General features: G+C 46.0%; 1 protein-coding gene across 6 annotated transcripts in view; it reads right to left on the reverse strand.

The window, feature by feature from the left end:
• The window catches only part of TRPM1 (transient receptor potential cation channel subfamily M member 1), a 139,620-nt gene extending 117,408 nt beyond the window's left edge, over positions 1-22,212 (reverse strand). For 3 of the 6 annotated variants that reach the window (XM_037734785.1, XM_037734784.1, XM_037734783.1), the window contains exon 1: positions 21,876-22,078. In XM_037734785.1, the coding sequence (XP_037590713.1) occupies positions 21,876-21,929 (54 nt within the window). In that variant the 5' untranslated portion in view covers positions 21,930-22,078. Of the gene's footprint in view, positions 1-21,875 lie in introns of all 6 variants that reach the window. The other 3 variants (XM_037734788.1, XM_037734786.1, XM_037734787.1) reach the window with 2 other exon arrangements.
• Between the last annotated feature and the right edge of the window lie 316 nt (positions 22,213-22,528).

A 22,528-nucleotide genomic window follows, 5' to 3' on the forward strand; every position in this document is an offset into this window, starting at 1 on the left:
CAGCTCCGTTGAGAGCCCTCCCTGCCTATGAGCTCTGGTTTCTGCCAGCTCAGCTCTCTGCTGCCCCCACCTGGCCACCTCCAGTGCCGACCTGATCCTCAGTTACAGTTTGTCAACTTTCTAAAAAATACATGAAATTGCTGCTATCTGACTATGTTTGACCTACAAAGATGGCCATTTTAAGTGGCTCAACCTAATACCATGGCTTAGAATGGTCCATAAATGGGAGCAGAGGGACAGACAGGAGTGAAGGGTGTGTGTATTACAGAGAATCCTGGCATACAATTGTAGTATATGCTCAAGATAGCCCAGATGTTCGTGTCAGATGTCTGTGGTCCCTTTGGGGCCATCTGACACCTGTGTGTGGTGGCCTCCTTGCCCAAGTATTGCAGAACACTGGACAGTGAGTGACAGCGCGCCCATGAGCCAATGGCCATGGGTTCCAGCAGGCCACCTTGGCAGAGAAGAGAGAAGATGTGAAATTCAACCAGTGGCTGGCTCTGCCAGGGACATTCTGCAGACTCTATAAGCTCTCGAGCTCTCTGAGCCTTAGTTTTCCCATCTGTGATTTGAACCAAAGCACCCACTTCCTCCATGTCCTGGGCAGGGCTGGTCTTCAGCAGGGATGCACTTCCAGGTGAAAGACATCAGGGTGTTCCACACACATCAGGAAGTAGCCACTGCTCAGAGCTGCCTGGATGCTGTGGCCCCCCTGAAACCCTTGGATACACCTTTATGACCTAGCAACTGAAGGGTTAATGCCGGGCACATTGGGACCCCCAGGACCTGCCCCAGTGTCCTACCTGGCATCTGACCTTTGTGTACCCACCCTGCTATTTACAGGGTCAAGGTGAGAAGCAAAAGAGATCATAAAACCACCTGTGCAAAGATTATAACTGAGGAAATTATGACAGTGAAAGAGATCTGACCTAACCGACTTCCATCGTGCTTCTAACCTCCAAGCTGTCCTTGTTCATTCCTGGGCGTAGGCTGAACTAACTTTGGGAGGAACTTTGTTTATAGTCTAACTTTGAAACAAGAATGATAACAGCCCTTTCCAGAAACAAACCCTCTGCTTGCCTAGGGACCAATCTGCCTTTGTGAGGCTAACAAATGAGCAACAAGGTAAGAAGTGAGGTTCAGGAGTCAGGAAGCCAGAGGCCGCAAGCTTCCAAACCTCCTCAAATTGCTTCTGGAAATAACACCACTGTTGTAAAAACCTAAGATCAGTGCTTGAGATATTTCGTAGACCCTGCATGCACCAGCTGCAGCCACCCAGGCTGGTGGTCAACAGGCTCATCTGGTCTTGTGGCCCCCACCCAGGAACCGCAGCGTGGGAGGACAGCTTCGCCCTCCGTGATTTCATCTCCTGTCCAACCCATCAATGCTCCACACTCCCGGGCCCACTACCCGCCAAAGTATCCTTAAAAGACCCCAGTCTCCGAATGTTTGGGGAGACTGATTTGAGCAATAATAAAACTCCAGTCTCCTGTACAGCCAGCTCTGCATGAATTAAACTCTCTTGACTGCAATTTCAACCAGTGGCTGGCTCTGCCAGGGATATTCTGCAGACTCTATAAGCTCTCGAGCTCTCTGAGCCTTAGTTTTCCCATCTGTGATTTGAACCAAAGCTCTGCGTGAATTAAAGGTCAAGACTAGCCTGACCTGTCTTGATAAATCTGCTCTGTCTAGGCAGAGGGCAAGAAGAATCCATTGGGCAATGGTTACAATCAGGCACAGAAAAAAGATGTGCAAATCAGTAGTCCCTTCTTATCTGCAGTTTCACTTTCTGGGGTTGTTACCCACGGTCAAATAGAAAACTCCAGAAACAGACAATTTCATAGATTTTAAATTGCATGCTACTCTGCCCTGTCTTGGGTGTGAATCCTCCCTTCGGCCTGTGTATCTGCATTGTTTACACCAACATCGGATACTTAGTGCGACTGTCGCAGCAGCCCAGTGCTTGTGTTCAGGTCACCCTTATTCTACTTAATCACAGCCTCAAAGTGCAAAAGTAGTGATGCTGGGAATTCAGTATGCCAAAGAGACCAGCACAGCACTTCCTTTCAGTGAAAAGATGAAAGTCCTCAACTTAAGGGGAAAAAAAAAGCATACGCTTAGTTTTCTAAGATCTGCAGTAAGAACGAATCTTCTATGTGTGAAATTATGAAGAAGGGAAAAAAATGTGTGCAGGTTTTGCTGTCACAATTCAAACGGCCAAAGTTATGGCCACAGTGTGCGACAAGAGCTAAGATGGAAAAGGCGTTACATCTGTGGGTGGAAGACATGAACAGCAATGTGTTCTGACTGACGGCAGTCAGGTTCAGTACTAGCTGCCCTTTCAGGCAGCCCCGTGGATGAAGTGGGGGCTGCTGCAGTGGCAGAAACATCCTCCGATCACTGGTTAGCCAGAGCGTGAACCCAAGGGAGGTGAGAGTGGGTGGAGCCGTGAGTGGGTGGCTGGGGGGGTCAGGGCACTTGGGCCCCCAGCTGTTTTCACACCTGCAGCACCAGACTCGCCTCATCCCCCTGCCGACCCCTTTCTGGGCTTTCCGTGAGTGTAGTTCCCACCCCTTTCATTTTTTTCCTCACATACTAAAATGACAGCTTGATTAAAAAGAAAATCGCCGGCCGAGCACTGTGGCTCACACCTGTAATCCCAGCACTTTGGGAGGTCGAGGCAGGCGGATCACCTGAGGTCAGGAGTTTGAGACCAGCCTGACCAACATGGTGAAACCCCATCTCTATCTAAAAAAAAGAGAAAGAAAGAAAAAGAAAACCGCCAACATGAGTCAGGCTCCCAGCATAACCAAAGTGGTGCTCCTGGCTGGGCTTAGCCACTGGGCCTGCTTTCCCGGGATCAAGGGTTTATCCACAGCCATTAATCACATAAAAGCAGATACGGAGGAGCAGCATTAGCCCCAGCCAGCTGCTGCGCCGAGCCCCAGCCCGGGCCATTACTCGGATTACCCTCCGCAGTGCCTTTCCCATGGCCCAATGTCTGGGGTTTGCATGGGCCTATTGGCAGCCAGGTTGACCCCAAGGCTGGGCACAAGCTCTACCTCCCCTGACCCCTCCGTGGCCCCAGAACCAGCTCCTGTTTCTTGGGCCTACCGACTGAGGGGCCTCCGTCTCCCTGAGGACATCCATGGCCCCTTCCCCAGGCCCCGCACCCTGAAAGCTCAGGTGCTTGGCTCCTGATTCAGGGCTCCGGCCCCAGTTCCAGTCCACACACGCGGACATGGCCAGACAGACCCGTTTCTTTCACTCTCTACCCAAGGGGACCTGGCATTGCAACAGAGCAGCCGCTGGCTAACCGGTGAAATGAGGGCTCCAGGTACCTCTGGCTGATGTCTCGTTGGTGTATCACTGTGATCACTCATATGAAAAAGCACATTTGCTTCAGAGAACACGAGGGATATAAGACACAAGGGAAGGAAGCCGTGCCGCGGTGGGCTCTGGAGTCTCCTTCTGGGTGAAGACCTCTGCCACCTTTACTTTGAGCACCACCAGCTCCTTGCAGTGGACCAGTGAAATGGTTCAGCTGTGTCCCCACCCAAATCTCATCTTGAACGGTAGCTCCCATAATCCCCACGTGCCATGGGAAGGAGCCAGAGGGAGGTAACTGAATCATGGCGCGGTTTCCCCCATGCTGTTCTCGTGATAGTGAAGAGGTCTCATAAGAGCTGATGGGTTTTTTAATTATTATTATTTTTAAAGATGGGGTTTTCTCCATGATGGTCAGGCTGGTCTTAAACTCCTGACCTCAGGTGATCCACCCACCTCGGCCTCTCAAAGCGCTAGGATTACAGGCATGAGCCACCACGCCCGGCGAGAGCTGATGGTTTTATAAAGGGCAGTTCCCCTGCACTCTCTCTTGCCTCTAGCCATGTAAGACAGCTTCGCTTCTCCTTTGCCATCTGCCATGATTGTGAGGCCTCCCCAGCCACATGGAACTGGGAGTCTCTTAAACCTCTTTCCTTTTAAAATTACCCAGTCTCAGGGGTGTCTTTATTAGCAGCGTGAGAGCAGACTAAGCTAGTAAAACTGGAGTGCAGATGCGTTTCACTCGTTTTGTCATGAATCCTCCTCAGAAAGTCTCTGTGACCCTGAGGACTTTAGAGACACTGACCCTGCAATAAGGAAACTCAGGTGCCGTGGCTCACGCCTGTAATCCCAGCACTTTGGGAGGCTGAGGAGGGCAGATCACTTGAGGTCAGGAGTTCAAGACCCAGCCTGGCCAACATGGTGAAACCCTGTCTCTACTAAAAATACGAAAAATTAGCCATTGGCATGTGCCTGTAGTCCCAGCACTTTGGGAGGCTGAGGCAGGCAGATCAATTGAGGGCAGGAGTTTGAGACCAGCCTGGTCAACATGGTGAAACCCCGTCCCTACTAAAAATACAAAAAAATTACTCGGTGGCACATGCCTATCTTCCCAGCTAGTCAGGAGGCTGTGGGGGGAGAATTGCTTGAACCCTGGAGGCAGAGAGGATGCAGTGAGCCGAGATCACAGCACTGCGCTCCAGCCTGGGGGACAGAACGAGACACTGTCTCAAAAAAAGAAAAGGGGAGGGAACTGAAGGGAAAGGACAGTAATGAGCACAACAGCCAATGGAGAGGCCCCACCCAGCCTAGGGCTTCTGCAGACAAGATCCCCATGGCCCTCGAGTCGGCAGATGGAACAGTGTTTGTGGGGCTAGGACACAGAGCGAGGCAGCGCCTGCCCTCTGGAGCTTTTCCTCAGGTGGGCCTGGGGATGCCAAAACAAGCAGATAATCATATAGGGCAGTGATACGGGCTGGGAGGGGAAACAAAGGGAAGGGGAGTCCACGCGAGTGGCTCCTTCAGGCAGAGGTGACCCAAGTAATCTAATGAGTAAGCAGCCCTCTAGAATTGCGTGCCACAGCAGTCTGTGCAAAGGCCCTCTCTCCGGACAGGTGGATGGGAGCCGCAGGAGGCCCGTGTGGTTGAAATGTTGAGAAGGGATGGGAACGGGGCAGGGGCAGGTCAGCCACGTTCAGCAGGTCACCCCTTTCTGGGTTTCAGTTTCCTCAAATGAAGGGATTGGACTGCTTCGAAGAATCTCAAACATCATCTATGCTCTAAAATGCGGAGAAGCATATTAGTTATGATGGCGAAGGATGCTTATGATTAAACTTTTGTTTGTTTCTCTTGTTAATCTGTCTTTTGTTACAAAAAGTCCCACTAAGAACTCATAAAGGGCGAAGGAGAAAATTATTTTTCCTCTCCTACAATACCATCTTTAGAAGTAAACACCGACAAAAAACCTTAGATATGCGCACACATTCTACATACATAGACATTGGTGCATGTTCACTCAAGCAGATAATTATGGCAGGTTACACACCACCATAGCCAATATGGGCTTCCTAAGAAGAAAGAAGAAGGCCAAATAAAATAAACAGCTTATTAAAAGATTTTTTTGTGTGTGTGAGTCCTGCTCTGTCCCCCAGGCTGGAGTGCAGTGGCACAATTTCAGCTCACTGCAACCTCCACCTCCTGGGTTAAAGCAATTCGCCTGTCTTAGCCTCCCAAGTAGCTGAGATTACAGGTATGTGCCACCACACCCAGCTAATTTTTGTATTTTTAGTAGAGAGGGGGTTTCGCCATGTTGGCCAGGCTGGTCTTGAACTCCTGAACTCAGGTGATCCACCTGCCTTGGCCTCCCAGAGTGCTGGGGTCACAGGGGTGAGCCGCTGCGCCTAGCCTGTTGAAAGATGTCTAAACATCATGTTGAACTTGATAAATGCATACAATTTTTGTCAATTAAATAAATTAAAAATAGATAAAACTTTAAATTAAAAAGAGAATGATTCATTCTACCCAAGTACATACATATGGATGAAATAATCAGAAATGCAAGATGGAATTTGAGCTAGATCTACTACATTTGCAGGGATACCCATCACTGTAGGGTGGCTATTTGTCCCCTGCAAATCTCATGCTGTAATTTTATTGCCAGCGTTGGAGGTGGGGCCTAGTGGGAGATGTTTGGGTCACGAGGGCAGGTCCCTCAAGCATCTCTCTGTGCCGTCATCCTCGCAGTAATGAGTGAACTCTCACTCTATTGGTTTCGACAAGAGTGTATTGTGAAGAGCCTGGCACGCCTCTCCCTTGCTTCCTCCCTTGCCACAGGATCTCTGCACACACCAGCTCCTCTTCCCTGTCCACCATGAACAGAAGCAGCCCAAAGCCCTCATGAGAAGCAGACGCTGGCCCCGTGCTTGCTGTACAGCCTGCAGAACTGTGAGCCAAAGAAACCCCTTTCTTTATAAATTACCCAGCCTCAGGTATTCCTTTACAGTAATACAAAATGGACAAAGAAACCCTTGAAAAAGTAAGTGGAGCAGCAATAAAGTTACAGCGATAAGAAGTGTGTAATTTTAGTTCACTAAAGACAAGTCTGTCAATAAAGCCCTGAACATGTGCACGCATTTCAGTCTGTGTGGAACTGTGAGGAAGGTGAGGCCACGGTCCTGTTGGCCATCTCCTTGTTATCCCTGGGAGGGTGGGAGAAGGGGTGGGAGAATGTTGCACTGCCTCCTCTGGATGCTGGTAGGAAGAGGGAGAGCACCAGATCGGGGCTCCATGGGGTTGCCAAGGTAGCAGGCGGTGTCTGGAGGCCGAGATCTCAGCTGTGTTTCCACATGCCTGTGTCTCCCGCACCCGCCCCTGCCATGCATGCCGTCTGAGCATGGGGACTGTTGTCTTCCACCACAAGGTACATGTCACAGCATCATTTAACTGATCTGCCATCATCACAGGTTGGGTTAAGCTGCTTCTGAAACAGACAATGTTGCCATTATGGGGACCAAGGCACTAATTGGCCAAAGGGGCCACCTTCAGTCTTCCATTAGCATAAGCTTCCTCTGTTTTAATCCTTAACCCAAAGTAACTGGTGTTGGCCAATCAGCTTGCTATTGTTCCGGCTCACTGTCCTTGCCTTGTAGGGAAAACAACTTTGAAGTGACCAGTATGCTTTTCGGTCTTTGTTTCTGCTTTCTTCAGCCCTTTTTTTTTTTTTGCCCGTAAAGCCAACCTCCTCTGCTCAATTCATTGGAACACGAATTATTTTTTATGGAATAAAGTATGGCTCAATTCTAGAATTGCAAATAAAGGCAACTGGGGTATTTAAACTAAGTTTGCTGTAATTTTGTCTTTTAACAGATCTGGCAACCCTGAGACCCCTGCAGGAGCACAGGAAAGACCCTGCTCACTCTGTCTTCTGTGGGTTCCCTGTCTTCCGTCTTCCTCATGGAGCCCTGAGAAGTCCTGCTCACCTTTACGTTAGTGCTCCCTGATACTTTTGGCATTTGGGGTACCAAGGTTAGTGTGTGCTGTGGCAGGGCACACCACCTTTTGGTTTGCAGTGCCCGGGGAGTCACTCTGGGAACAAAACTGTCATTTTTAAGGTAACTGATAACAGTGGCAGTAAGTGGTTATTACTGCAGGGGCCCTGTTGCTTCTGTCTTCTCGAGGGCAAGGTCCCAGAGCAAAAGCCATCCTGGCTCTGAGAGACCCAAGAGCCAACATATAAATGGAATCCCTAATTTCTAAAGATCTGAGTACTCTGTCGTCTGATATGCCTGCCTTTTTCATGGACAAGAATTATGGCCCCAGAAGTTGCAAATATTCTCAAAAGTGGCCAAGTCTTACTAAAGATAATTCAGAATGACAATGGCTGTTACATGGAATGTTCCAGATGAACACAGAAATGGTTGTCTAAGAAGTGCACTTGAGTCTGAAGCCTCTTGAATTACTGAGGGAGAATGGGATTATTATTCTTATAGGTGTTCAGAAGTCTCAAAGAGACAAGAGGATTCTAAAATTGCTTTTAAAAAAACTCATTGTGGGCCAGGCACCATGGCTCAGGCCTATAACACCAGCACTTTGGGAGGCTGAGGTGGGTGGATCATTCTGTCAGGAGTTCGAGAGCAGCCTGGCCAAGGTGGTGAAACCCTGTCTCTACTAAAATTATAAAAATTATCTGGGCACAGTGGTGGGCACCTGAGAGAAGCTATTTGAAAACTGACAAATGAATAATCTTAATAAACCTATAAGACCTGCCTCTGTCTGTGTGTCTGTATGTATTACATATATGTGATGTTTCTCTGCCAAAATATAAGAAACAGTCATAATTAATTGGCTTAAAGAAAAAGCTAGCACTTATTTTACCAGAACAAAGAAACTAACTTAAATGCCTTTTTGTTTGTGTGACTTGGGTAAATCTTTGGTAAGACTAGTTTAATATTATAGGTTTAATTAAAACAGCTGTGTTTTCTGATCAGTAAAATACTCATGTGTTTAACTTTAGCATTCTTGCTTAGGTTGCAAGCTGTAAAATGGTTAGCAGGAAAGTCACTGAGATGATGGCTAATTTTGTGTGACCAGCAATGTAAGCATAGTTGTTGAGAATGAGTAAATTATTTGACTGGCTTTTAAAAACAAAAACAACAACAACAATAACAACAACAAAGAATGAGTAAATTACGTGGATGTAAATGGGATACAAGTATACAAATAACATTCTCATAATTTCAAGAATCTTTTCAGTAACTTGATCTTCAAGTCATGTTATGATTAATGGATATGCATAAAATGTCAAGTCATTTCTAAGTTAAGACACTGAAACATTAATTGCTGAGCGTAAGTTTAAGGTTGATATGCTTTGTGCTATAGTTTGGATATTTGGCCCTCCATACCTCATGTTGAAATTTGATTCTCAGTGTTGGAAGTGGGTTCTACCGGGAGGTGCTTGGGTCTGGGGTGGGATCCCTCATGAATGGCTTGCCTCCATCCTCGTGGTATGAGTGAATTCTTGCTTCGCTCATACTGGGTCACCTTTACCTTCCTCCATGGGTGGAAGCAGGCTGAAGCCCTCACCAGAAGCAGATGCTGGCCTCATGCTTTTCGTAGTCTGCACCAAACAAACCTCTTTTCTTCATAAATTACTCAGCCTTATGGACTCCTTTATGGCAACAATGAACAGAATAAGACATTTTCTGATCTTTATTTGTCTGTTTTTTGAGACAGAGTCTTGATCTGTTGCCCAGGCTGGAGTGCTGTGGTGCCATCTCAGCTCACTGCAACATCCGACTCCTGGGTTCAAATGATTCTTCTGCCTCAGCCTCCCGAATTGCTGGGCTCACAGGTGTGCGTCACCACAACCAGCTAATTTTTTTGTATTTTTAGTAGAGAGGGGATTTTACCATGTTGGCCAGGCTAGTCTAGAACTTCTAGCCTCAACTGATCCACCCACCTTGGACTCCCAAAGTGCTGGGATTACAGGCATGAGACACCATGCCTGGCCTCTAATCTTGTTTTTATATGGTATGGAGAAGCTAAATATGTTTGGGTCTGTTAGTAAACATTAAACATTGTTCTATGAGGAATCACATATTTCTAGAAATTATAACATGCATGTTTATAAAATGTTGGCATGTGACAGTTCAAACTTTATTTCCTAGGTTTTCACTAGAAATTAAGATTGCTCAATATTAAAAGTTTTAAAATACAGGTAATTCTGCACACAAAGTGTATTTTAAAAAAGTAAGTGTGCTTTCAGTGAGAAAATTGTTAAAGGACATGAGGATATACCTTTGAAGAAAAGAGTAATTTTATCTAACTTGGAAGTTATTTAAAGCATGTCTCAAAATATGGACTAAGGAAGAAAATAGAACAAGGCAGACAGAAACTAGGAAGTAGGAGAAAGTGGTGCAAAAAACATCTATAAATATGAGTGTGTATTTTTGATAGAAAAAAAGTTGAAAGAGAAAGTAATTTTTTTTGTACGAGAGAGAATTTTGTGTGGTCATAATGACAGAGAAGAAAAGTATATATTTGTCCTTAGTTAGAATGGTTGGATTTTCTAATATGAAGAAAGAAATTTAGGACAAAATCACAGATTTAAGAAAACTGTAGAAGATTTGTGGATCTTATGAAAGAAATTTTGTGTGTGACCAAACTGGTTAAAATCGGTTGTGAGGGATATCAAATTGAGCTCTATTAATGAGTCCAGAAATAGAATGCTTTCTTTGCCCTATTTATTCAAGGGCTGTGCCCTGAAGTCAGTTATCTAATTAAGAAGCAGGTTAAGTTGCCCGGGAGTGGTGGCTCATGCCTGTAATCCCAGCACTTTGAGAGGCCAAGGCAGGTGGATCACCTGAGGTCGGGTGTTCGAGACCAGCCTGACCAACATGGAGAAACTCTGTCTCTACTAAAAATACAAAATTATCTGGGCATAGTGGTGCATGCCTGTAATCTTAGCTACTCTGGAGGCTGAGGCAGGAGAATCGCTTGAACCCGCGAGGTGGAGGTGGCAGTGAGCCAAGATCGCACCATTGCACTCCAGTCTAGACAACAAGAACAAAACTCTATCTCAAAAAAAAGAGAAACAGGTTAAGTTGAAAAGACCAGGCTGGGTGCAGTGGCTCACACCTGTAATCTCAGCACTTTGGGAGTCCGAGGCAGGAGGATCTCTTGAGCCCAGGGGTTCGGGACCAGCCCAGGCAATTTAGGGGGACCTCATCTCTATTTACAAGTGAATAAATAAATACATTTAAAAAAAAAAAAAAAAAGACTGTGTATCAACTAAGTGATTTCCAAAACACAATTTCCTGGCACTTAGCTGGCTTTTTTTGATATTCATTGTAAAAGAAATTCTATTTTTAAGGGTGTCTCCCTCTCTGCCTCTAAAGCATTAGGAACTTTTACAACGGGGAAGACACTGGTTTGAAGTTTACATGACAAACCTTACCTTTGTATAGGTTTTTCTAAAAAGTAATGTTTACTATCAAAAATACACTGATGCAAAGCTGAAATTTGATTTAAAAACAACAAATTTAAAAGCATTGATTGCTATTAGTAAATTACTGTGAGATTTTTCTATATAATTGGCCTAGTAAACAATACTTCTGTTTAATCAAAATAATTTCCTATGCTTCACCTTTTCTCTACTATTAGGTCATTGATTACTTAGGAAAACAGACACTCATCTCTCTTAAAGAGTTAAGGTTTTTGACAATTATGTTACTTCCTGTATTTGCTTTTGAAGTATTTTAATTATCACTCTGGCTAAATGAATATTATTTCACAGATAGTCACTTAGTTTTGACCAAGTGTTTTGAACTTTCATTTTTGACAAACTTCCCAAAATCCAATTCAAAATTAATTTTTGACCTCTGACTAACTTTTGGACATTACAGGAGGGCCCCTGAAAGTTTAAAAGAGAAACATTCAACCAACTAGGCTTATTTAATATGCTAAGTTATGTGGGAAACATTGTCATATAAGAAATGTTAAATTTTCTTTAAGTTATATGTGTATACATTACTAAGGTGTTCCAAAATTGCATGAGTTCTAGAAATCTGATGTGTTATGAAGTTCATAAAGTCAGTTATTATGTTAAAATGTTGTACACTGCAGAAATAACCAAATTTTCTTGTCAATTGCATCCTTCATATAATAGACTCTCAACAGGCTTTTAACCATGGCTACTTTAAGTCTTGTTGCCTACAGTTAACTGCTTTATTCTGCTGCCTTTCTGAAAGCTTTTTGCAGGCAACAATAATTCTAAAGCATTGTGTCTTCAAGGAGTTTCACAGAAAGAATGGAAAGAACTCTTACAAGTACAGGTTTCCCATAACTTTGAGGTACTATTGGACTGAGTAAGAAAGTCTAAAACTCAGTCGAAGAAACTGATGGGTTTGTGAAACTGCTAACTGAGATCAAACAGAGCAAGATTTAATTACATGAAGCTGAATAAACTGATGAAGAATTATGAGTTTTTATAGCTTTTTAATTTGAAGCATTGTTGGTTCATTTGATATTTTGTTTTCCAGGTTTTTTGTTTTGTTTGAAACAGAGTCTCCCTCTGTTGCCCAGGCTGGAGTGCAATGGTGCTATCTCAGCTCACTACAACCTCCACCTTCTGGGTTCGAAGGATTCTCCTGCCTCAGCCTCCTAAGTAGCTACGACTACAGATGTGCCACCAGGCCCGGCTAATTTTTGTATTTTTAGTAGAGATGGGCTTCACCATGTTGGCCAGGCTGGTCTTGAACTCCTGACCTTGTGATCCACCCACCTCGGCCTCCCAAAGAGCTGGGATTACAGACATGAGCCATTGCGCCTGGCCTGTTTTCCAATTTTAAGGAAAGTTTTTTTCTTTTAAGCTGTCTATAGCTTACAGCAATTTTGTAAAGCATACTTTTGTAAACAAAAATTAGAATATTTGCTTTTCCTCCCTACCTGATCTTTCCAAAATTCAGAAGCTATTTGTGAGTATTCTTATTTTTATGGTAATATGGTTATTTGCAAAACTCCAATAATAATTTGCTCTCTTTACAACAGGATACAATTAGAAACATTGGTTATACTTCCAAGGCTTTGACTGGAATGTCTTATTTGAGAATGTGCATAGAATGTTAGGCTTCAAGAGTTCTGAGCCTTACAGTGAATGAGTAAAAAGTCATCATTTCTGGTAGGTGCAGGAAATTCAATATATTAGACACTGCAGGCAAAGTGTGATATCTGCCTTGGTTTGGCTTCCTAGTGTCCGGGTTTTTCAAAAGGCCAGGTGCAGGGGTTCACACCTGTCATCCCACCACTTTGGGAGGCTGAGATGAGCGGATCACTTGAACCCAGGAGCTCAAGACCAGCCTGGGCAACATGGCGAAACCCTGTCTCTACAAAAAATACAAAAATTAGCCAGCATGGTGACACTTGCCTGTAGTCCCAGCTACTCAGGAGGCTAAGGTGGGAGGATCACTTGAGCTGGGGAGTTCAAGGCTGCAATGAGCCATGACCACACCACTGTACTCCAGCCTGGGTGAGAGAGCAAAACTCTGTCTCTAAATGAATAAACAAATAGGCTGGGCATGATGGTGGATGCCTGTAATCCCAGCACTTTGGGAGGCCGAGGTGGGTAGATCACAAAGTCAGGAGTTCAAGACCAGACTGGCCAACACGGTAAAACTCTGTCTCTCTAAAAAAAAAAAAAAAATTAATGTTATAGCAACAGAAAATGGACTTAAGACAAAAAAAAAATTAAAAATGAAATATATATTCAATCTGAGATTATTTGTGAAAATATTCAACAATGCAAATTTAAAAGAAGCCTATGTGGTTACTCTTGCTGCACTTATGTAAATAATTTACATAATTACACTAATGCTAATGATAGCTGATGCACATACACACAGGAAAAATTGCAAAAAAAGCTCCTAAACTTTTAAGAAAGTTTACCATTTTGTGTTGGCCCAAGCTTTGAATGTGACATTCGGCTGAGCGTAGTGGCTCCCGCCTGTAATCCAAGCACTTTGGAGGCCAAGGTGGGCGGATCACCTGAGGTCGTGAGTTCAAGACCAGCCTGACCAACATGGTGAAACCCCATCTTAAAAATAAATAAATAAAATAAAATAAAATCCCTCTTCCATCTTAACATTCTGCCAATTTCTTCAATTCTGAAACTTGAAGATACTCTGTTGGTGAGCATTAATGATTTGGTAGTGACTTTGGGCAGCAAACTCTTTTTCTTTTCTGTCTTTCTTTCTTAAACATCCTGTGCTTGCTGCATCCCCCTGCCTGGGCAGCAGGAGGAGCGCCATTCTCTAGCTGTGCAGGAAGTCAGGGGTAAAGCCCATTCTCCATCTCCATTAGCAGCCTTAGGAGCTAACTCTTAATCTTGTATTGAGGGCAGCCCTAAGTGTTCTTAGGTGTCCTTAGCCTGGTGTTTCCTACCGTGGGCTCCAGAAATAGTGATGTGATGTATTTTGCATGGAAAGGGTTTCTTCTACAGGTGACTCTGGGTTAAATGGAGGTTTATTTCCTGTGAGACTTATCAGAGCCTTTAGTGTGTTGATGTGCATTGTGGATCTCTATCAGAGGACTCTGTAGTCCCTTTGGTTTGGAGCTGGGCATGCCCAGGGGCTGGTGTTCCCAGGTGCATTTGGTGTTAAGCTGTAGAGGGACGTCTTGAGAAAGAGAAAGGAAGAAACTGGTCAGGCAGGCAGTTAGGGTGGGTCCTTAGTTGAATTCTTTCGAACAAAAGAACAGCCAGCAAGCACAGATAAGTATTTTACCCTAAAATATATTTCATTGACATATTTTGAAATGGTCCTTTACAGCTATCTTTTGTGGGAAAAAATCTACATTCTGTAGAGAATCCCTTTCCCTTTCCAGGTATTTTCCCTGCTACAGGAAAGAATTAACTAAGAGTCTGATAAGAAACATTTACAATCTATTCTCTCTGAAGCTCTCTAACTAGACGCTTCATCTACATTATAAGAACCTTGGTCTCCCAACTTTTATCTTAACCCAGACACTCCCTTCTATGGATTCCAGGTCTTTATTTTTATTTATTTATTGTTGAGTCTCACTTTGCCACCCAGGCTGGAATGCAATGGTGTGATCTTGGCTCTCTGCAGCCTCTGCCTCCCAGGTTCAAACAATTCTCCTGCCTCAGCCACTAGAGTAGCTGGGACTACAGGCGCCTGCCGCCATGCTCAGCTAATTTTTGCATTTTTAGTAGAGATAGTGTTTCACCATGTTGGCCAGGCTGGCCTCAAAATCCTGACCTCAGGTGATCCACCCGCCTCTGCCTCCCAAAGTGCTGGGATTCTAGGTGTGAGCCACTGTGCCTGCCAAGATTCTAGGTCTTCAGATGAACTCTTTCAACCAATCACCAGTCAGAAAACCTGTGAATTCGCTTATGATCTGGAAGCCTCCCCACTCCACCCTTCAAGATTTCCTGCTTTTCCCGACTGAACCAATGTGTACCTGCTGTCAGGACCTCCTGAGTCTGTGTCACAGGCGTGTTATTGGAAACACTGACAAGTCTCTGAGATAAGTCTCAATCAATACAGATAGTTTTTGGTTTATGAGGCCCCTTGGATAAGGCTCCCACCTCCAAGAATCTTTTTCAGCCGGAGAGGGGACCGGAGCCCTGCTTCCTAGGACTGGGGAAAAGATTGAATGGGATGTGTAGAGTCTCTGGGATCCCAGTACTCAAAGTGTGCTCCATGCACGGGCTGCAAGCTGCTGGCTACCGGCCACACCCAGAGGTTCAGATGTGACAGCCTGCATTCACACCTAAGTTTCGCGGTTTGAAGGAATCAATGACTGTCTGTGGAATTTAATAATTAAAAAACAAAAAGGGCTTGGATTTTGTATGCCATTTTAAAATTTCTTTTGGCAATTCATTTTTATTGCATTGTATGAAAGTACATGTTGGAAATGGAATTATAACATCGGGAAAAGTCCACACCGAGACAACGGATCACTCAGCAAGGCCAGTTTACTTCCCTCAGGAAGGGTGCAGCTCACCGGCAGTCTTGCCACGAGAGCACACCTGAACAAAGGAGACAGGGACATTTACAACTTTCATAACCTGACGCGACTGCTCTGCTGCTGTGTCCAGTTCCCATTGGCCGGAACAGGACCTCACATTCTATGCTTGACTGGATTGGTTAAAAACTTGGAAATTTCCTGAATAGATAAGGGGGAAAGAAGACAAGGAAGGAGAGGAAGATAGTGAGGAGAAGGTCAGGAGGGTTTCCAAATAAGGAATGGCAAGCTCCAGGGTTTGCAGCTTGCCCAGTTCTGTTCAGACATGCCCGAGCGAGTCAAGGTAGCTGATTGAAGACGTAGCTGATTTAGAGAATATATATATATATATACATGGGTGTATGTTTATGCTAACAGTGGATAATGACCATAGAGCGAGAGGTTGTAACTCCTTATAATGTAGTCTAGGATATAAACTTTGAAGAAAAACTTTCCCATGTCTCACAGTACAGGTCTTCAGTGGATTGAAAATTTAGCAAGACAGCAATGAGCCCTTCATCACAGACGGATTTTTGGTTTTATTCCTTGTATGATGTGAAGCCGTACAGAGATGGGAGAGTGGCATGGGGTCTGCTACCTTCAAGGCCTTTGGTGAGGACTGGGGAACAGATGGGGTTTTCTGGGTCTCCTCCTTCTGTGAGACAGGAATTCTTTGAATCTGAAACTGCCTTTGCAAAATTATGACTGAGGCAGTGAAAGAAATCTAACTTAAGTGACTCCATCTTGCTTCTAACCTCCAAGCTGTCCTTGCTTATTCCTGGATGTAGGCTGAACTAACTTTGGAGGGAAATTTAGTTTAAAATTTATAGTTTAAACAAAGACTGTAACGCCCTTTCCCAAAGACCTCCTTCTTGCCTGGGGACGAGGCTGCCTTTGTAGGACTCACATTAGCCACAAGATTATGCTTTAGGAGGTATGCAGCTGGAGGCTACAAGATTCTGACCCTCCCTAAACTGCTCCTAAGATCAGTGCTTGAGATGTTTTGCAGACCCTGCACCAGATGGATCAGCTGGGACCACTCAGATCAATAAACTGGCTCATCTGATCTTGTGGCCCCCACCTGCGAACTATCTCTGTGCAAGAAGACATCTTCGACTCCCTGTGATTTCATCCCGGACCAATCAGCACTCCTGGCTCACTGGCTTCCCCCCACCCACCAAGTTATCCTTTAAAACTCTACTCCCAGGTGCGGTGGCTCATGCCTGTAACCCCAGCACTTTGGGAAGCTGAGGTGGGTGGATCAAACTCCTGAGGTCAGGAGCTTGAGACCAGCCTGACCAACATAGTGAAACCCCATCTCTACTAAAAATACAAAATTAAGCAGGCATGATGGCACGTGCCAGTAATCCCAGCTACTTGGGAGGCTGAGGCAGGAGAATCACTTGAACCAGGGAGGTGGAAGTTGCAGTGAGCAAAGATCACACCACTGCACTCCAGCCTGGGCAATAAGAGCAAAACTCTGTAAAAAAACAAAACTCTGCTCCCTGAATGCTGGGGACTGATTTGAGTAATAATCTGCATGAATTATTCTTTATTGTGAATCACCTGTCTTTTATTTATTTATTATCATTTTTTAAGACAGGGTTTCACCAGGTTGGTCAGGCTGGTCTTGAACTCCTGGCCTCAGGTGATCCGCCAGCCTTGACCTCCAAAGTGCTTGGATTACAGACGTGAGCCACCGCGCCCGGCTTCACCTGTCTTGATGAATAGTCTCCATGTAGGCAGCGGGCAAGGTGAACCCCTTGGGTGGTTACAAATTTACATATGGAATTCTGCATCCAAGCAGATTCCACACGCAGCCTATTGTGAGTGTACATGAGAATTCCCCAGTTCCAGCAACACTGTCTGGGAAGTGGGGGTGCTGTGGCCTCAAAGGGAGTCAAGCAGGGTGCCAGTGCTTCCATCAGGTCTCCATATGCAAGCCTGGAGCCTGAAAGTCTGAAGTCCTGCTTGCGCCCGCTGATCCTCTCCCACCATTGTCCCTGATCCCCCAGTGGAGCTTCCCAGGACCAGCCCCTCACCCCACCCTGCCATCTTAACTATTATGACAATACAACTACTCCTCACCCTTTCATCTTGACTACTCTTATCCCACCGCCACTGTAACTAACCCTATGGTCATGTATACTCCTTGGCCCTACCCCCACCACTGTAACTGATCTTACTCTGTAACTTTCCACTGCCCACCCCAAACCTATAAAACCAACTCCTATCCCACTGCCTTTTGCTAATGCCCTTTTCGGCCGTCGCCCACCTGCACCCAGGTGAATAAACAGCCATGTTGCTCACACAAAGCCTGTTTGGGGGGGTCTCTTCATTCAAACTGCACATTTTTAACATTTGGTGCCAAAGCCCAGGATGGGGGAACTCCTACGGGAGACCAAAACCCCCGTCCTTGTTCCTGTGCTCCCTCCATGAAGAGATCTACCCACTGACCTGGGGTCATCAGACCAGCCCACAGAGGCACACGACCGGCTATTTTAGGAAGCAGTTTCTTTTCTGCTTTCCCATCCTTTTGTCTTTTCCTTTCCACTTCCTCCCCCTTTCGGTTTTGTCCTTTTTCCACCACAAAGACAAGGAAAATCAGGTAGACCAAGTTCTTCCATGAGGTTCACGACCGGAAAAATCCTACACAGGTCACGGATCCGGGGACCCAGGTTTCCCCAGGGGCTGGACTGTCATGGAGACGTTCACCCTAGTCACTCACCCACCAGGCTCACGGCGGATATTGGTGGCAGGTCAACGTGGAGGACGCTCTCTTTGACCGCTCACCAATGACAAGGTTCAACCCAGGCTCAACTAGGGACACCTGCTGAGTGGGTGGGTTGCGTGCCTGTTCTCCTTGTCTCTGCTGCCTTTCCAGAACCATGGGCAATTGTCCGTCCTTGATCCCTCTCTCTCCACTGGCCTGTGTTCTAAAGAACCTCAAGCCTCGTCAACTATCTCCTGACCTAAAACCCAAACGTCTCATCTTCTGTAACACTGCATGGCCACAATACAAGTTAAACAATGGCTCCAACTGGCCAAAAAATGGCACTTTCAACCTCTCTATTTTACAAAATTGAGACAATTTTTGTCGCGACACGGGCAAATGGTCTGAAATTCCCTACGTCCAGGCACTTTTTTACACACCAATCCCTCCCTAATCTCCCCTCCTTCTCTTCCCTTCTGTCTGCCCCTCCTTCCTCTGCCAGTAAGTCAAAATCCTCCTTGTCCATCAACCCTTCTGACCTTTCTCCCCACCTGTCCGAACCAGGCCCTAATACTGGACCTAACCCCACCGCCTAGAGCATTCCTCCTCTTCCTCTGCCCACAACTCACCTCCTTATGCCCTTCCTGTCACCTCCCCACCTCATACCTGGCCCAGTTTACAGTTGAGTCCTGCTGCTTACCTCCTCTGCCCCTCCTCAACGATTCCCCCCTTCCAGAGGTGGCTGGAGCCAAAGGCATAGTTAGGGCGCACATTCCTTTTCCTTTACAGGTATTGATCGACTTACGACCTATGCAAGGTACAACCATTCGACTTTACGACCACAATCGCTAGCCACGACTGCTCCGCGTCTGGCAGCGCAAACGTTGCCCAGCTGGGCGTACGACAGTGCAGACCAGCTTCCAGCAGCACTACCATCTCCGCATGCACCATTTCAACTGTCATCCCAGACTCGGTACAGCAATTTGTGTTTTGTGTCTTGGATATTTTTCATCAAACCCCTCCCAATAAACTTCTTATACATTTCGAAGCAATGGACCCAAACGTCGAACGATTTGCAGGGATTGAACGGATGGCGCATGATGTGTTTTGTCCGTATCGTGAAATTTATGAAGAAAAAAAGAAACATACAATTCAGACAAAGCTCACCATGTTTATGAAAAAACCAACTCCGGTAACCCCAACTGCTGCCTCAGATGACGACATCAACGATCCGCAGCCAAGCACCAGCGGCCAATAAAATGTTTCGTACATGTTTATATATTTTGATATATTTTGCAATTGGGAAAATGTTTCCTATGGTATTTTTTACACCTGTATTTTGTATTTTTGTATGCACCTGTATTTTGTAATTTTGTATGTTTTGCAAATATTAAACCAGTTGTACTGGTAATGCAGTGTTTTACTTAAACCTGACGAATGTAAAAATAAACAAAATTGTGTAGAGATGATACAAATGGCATAAAATGAACAAAGAAAGTGATGATATATAACAATAATGAAAGAAAATTATGAAAAAATATGACTTAAAGATTTTTATAACATCATTTCACAGTACTGTACATATAGCCTACTCAACTTATGACCAAATCGTGTTATGACCGATCGGAACCAATCGTGGTCGTAAGTCGAGCACTAGCTGTATCCAACTTTCCAAATTGGCCACTGGTTAGGCTCCTTTTCATCAAATCCTCCAATACTTAAACCAGTCCTATAATCTCACCTGGAGTAACTTAAATGTCATCGTTACTTCTACTCTTACCCCTAAAAAACGCTTAATATGCATTTTATCACCCAATCAACCCCAACATTACAAAAAGGTACAGAAATTAAAATCTGGTCCTCAAACCCCGCAACAGGAATGAAGGAACCTCACCTTCAAGGTGTTCAATAATAAGGAAAAATCTGCCTGGCAGCAGGGCATCTCAAAACTGAAGATGCTTGCCTCTTCCATAAGACAAACCCCAGCCACACCACCGGCTCACAAAGACTTCAAAGTGCCCAGACTGCAGCGCGTCCAGCCACCCCGCTAGGACCTTGCTTCAAGTGTCAGAAACCTGGCCACTGGGCCAAGTAATGCCCGCAGCCTGGGATTCCTCCCAAGCCCTGCCCCGTCTGTGCGGGGTCCCCATAGAAAGTCAACTCACCTCGCTGCTCCCAGAGCTCCTGAAGCTCCAATCCTCGGCTTGACGGCTAAAGACGGACGCTGCCCGAGCATCTCGGAAGCCCCCTGAACCATCACAGATGCCAAACTTTGGGTAACTCTTAAGCGGAAGATAAGTCCATCCCCTCCTTAATCACCTCGGAGGCACCCACTCCATGCTGCTTCTTTTCAAGGACCCGTCTCCTTAGCCTCCATAACTGTGGTGAGAATTGACGGCAAGGCCTCCAGGCCGCTCAGAACTCCCCACGTCTGGTGTCAATTAGGCCAACACTCCTCTCCACATTCTTTCCTAATCATCCCCACTTGTCCAGTTCCCCTGTTAGGCCGGGATATCCTAGCGAAATTGTCTGCCTCCTTGACTATTCCTGGGCTACAGCCACGCCTCCTTGCCGCCCTCCTCCCCAAACCTGTACCTCCCTCAATAGCTCCCCTTATGTTCCCCAACCTTAACCCTAGGGCGTAAAACACCGCCTTCCCATCGTTGCTACAAGTCACTCACCCCTCCTCATCCCCTTAAAACCTCACCACTCGTACCCTCCCAGCCCCAGTATCCCATCCCACACAGGCTTTAAAAGTAAAGCCTGTTATCACCCTCTATTGCAACGTGGCCTTTTAATTCACCCTCCTGCTTCTGTAGCATCTGTACTCAAAGGGGTATCGTGTATCCCCTTCCAGAGCCCAAATTTCTTCCCCACCTGTTACAATCTTTCACCAGCATACAGACACTCTCCCTGCCAACCGTATCCAGTTAATTTCCCAAACCCCAACCCGATCCATCAAACAACAGCTTCTCTCCTTCCTGGGTGTGGTTGCTACGTTCACCTCGGGATACCAGGTGTTGCTATTCTAACCAAGCCATTGTATAAACTCACTAAAGAAAACTTATCCAACCCTATTCATCCTAAATCCTTTCCTGTGCAGCTGTAAAGAGTCTCTATTAACATAATAGAGCTTTCCCCTTCCAGGCCCTCCCAGTCCTGAAGACATTAGCCGAGGGTCTAGCACCTGTTAAAGACCTGAATGTACGGCTGCTTCCTAGCACTTCCTTCCATTCTTGAAGGAAGCCATAGCTATTGTCTTTCATTCTGCCATCATAATTTTACTTGTTTTTTTTCAAGACGGGGTTTCACCATGTTGGTCAGGCTGGTCTTGAACTCCCGACCTTGGCCTCCAAAGTGCTTGGATTACAGGTGTGAGCCACCACGCCTGGCCTGTTTTTTTAATTAAGAAAATTAATCCTTTATCACAAAGCCCTGTAGCCAAGCACATTTCCCCCAAATATATGAGGATCACACCTAGGGTGGGCACACTCTTCCTCTTACCTCGGGCATGCCCTACTCTGCCTATAAAGCAGCTGTTCCTTCACCACTTTACTCTCCTAATAACCTTGCTTTTACTTTGCACTGCAAACTCACCCTGAATTCTTTCTTGTGCTACATCTAACCACCCCCTCTTGGGATCTGGACCCCTGCTCTGTAAGAGTTTCGTGCATGCCAAACTCCTACAACCTTGAATCTGTGAGGCAGAGGTTGCAGTGAGCTGAGATTGTGCCACTGCACTCCAGCCTGGGCAATAAGAGAGAAACTCCATCTGAAAGAAAAAAAAAAAAAACAAAAAAAACAAAAGCTCACTCACCTTCTGGGACCCCGATGTGGAGCTCTTGAGCGAGCCTCTCTTGAAGGAGCTCATCTCTCGGAGCCCGTGAGCCACCTGCTAACTCGCTCTGGTGGCCAGGCCAGAGGCACGGGGCTGCCCTCTCTGGGTGGGCAGGAGCAGAGCCACACGCTCCAGGCAGCCCCACCGTACTGGGCAAGGGGGCCCAGATCCGGGCCGGCTACAGGCTGGGTCAGCCCAGGAGGAGCACGTGTTGACTTTCGGTGGCCCCTCCTGCCTGACCCCTGCCACCACCCCCAACATCTGTAATCAGGCTTAATCCCTCCATCCCTAAAAGGTTTAGAGGGAAGAGATTTAGCAAATGGCGATTGAAAGTAAATCTACTTTGAGAAAGTGGTGGCTGCAAAGGGCGGCGGCTGCACATGGGAAGGATTTGGGCATCCAGAAAGGCACGTTGCGAGGCCACCAGCCCCCACTGCTGCCATCTGTGGCCCCTTGGAGGGTGGCATCCAGATCCCAGAGGCCCGGAGCCCACCTGGCCAACGGCCTGAGTCTCAGAGCAGAATTCGCATCCGGGCCCGGGCCGTGGGTCTCGGCTCTCTCTGACCTGCCAGAGTCCATTTTCTCCAGGTTATTCTGGCAGCGACACAGCAAGCCTTCTTCTGAAGAGCCCT

This window comes from Cebus imitator, unplaced genomic scaffold (assembly GCF_001604975.1).
Source record: "Cebus imitator isolate Cc_AM_T3 unplaced genomic scaffold, Cebus_imitator-1.0 Scaffold662, whole genome shotgun sequence".
NCBI classification, from domain to species: Eukaryota; Metazoa; Chordata; class Mammalia; order Primates; family Cebidae; genus Cebus; species Cebus imitator.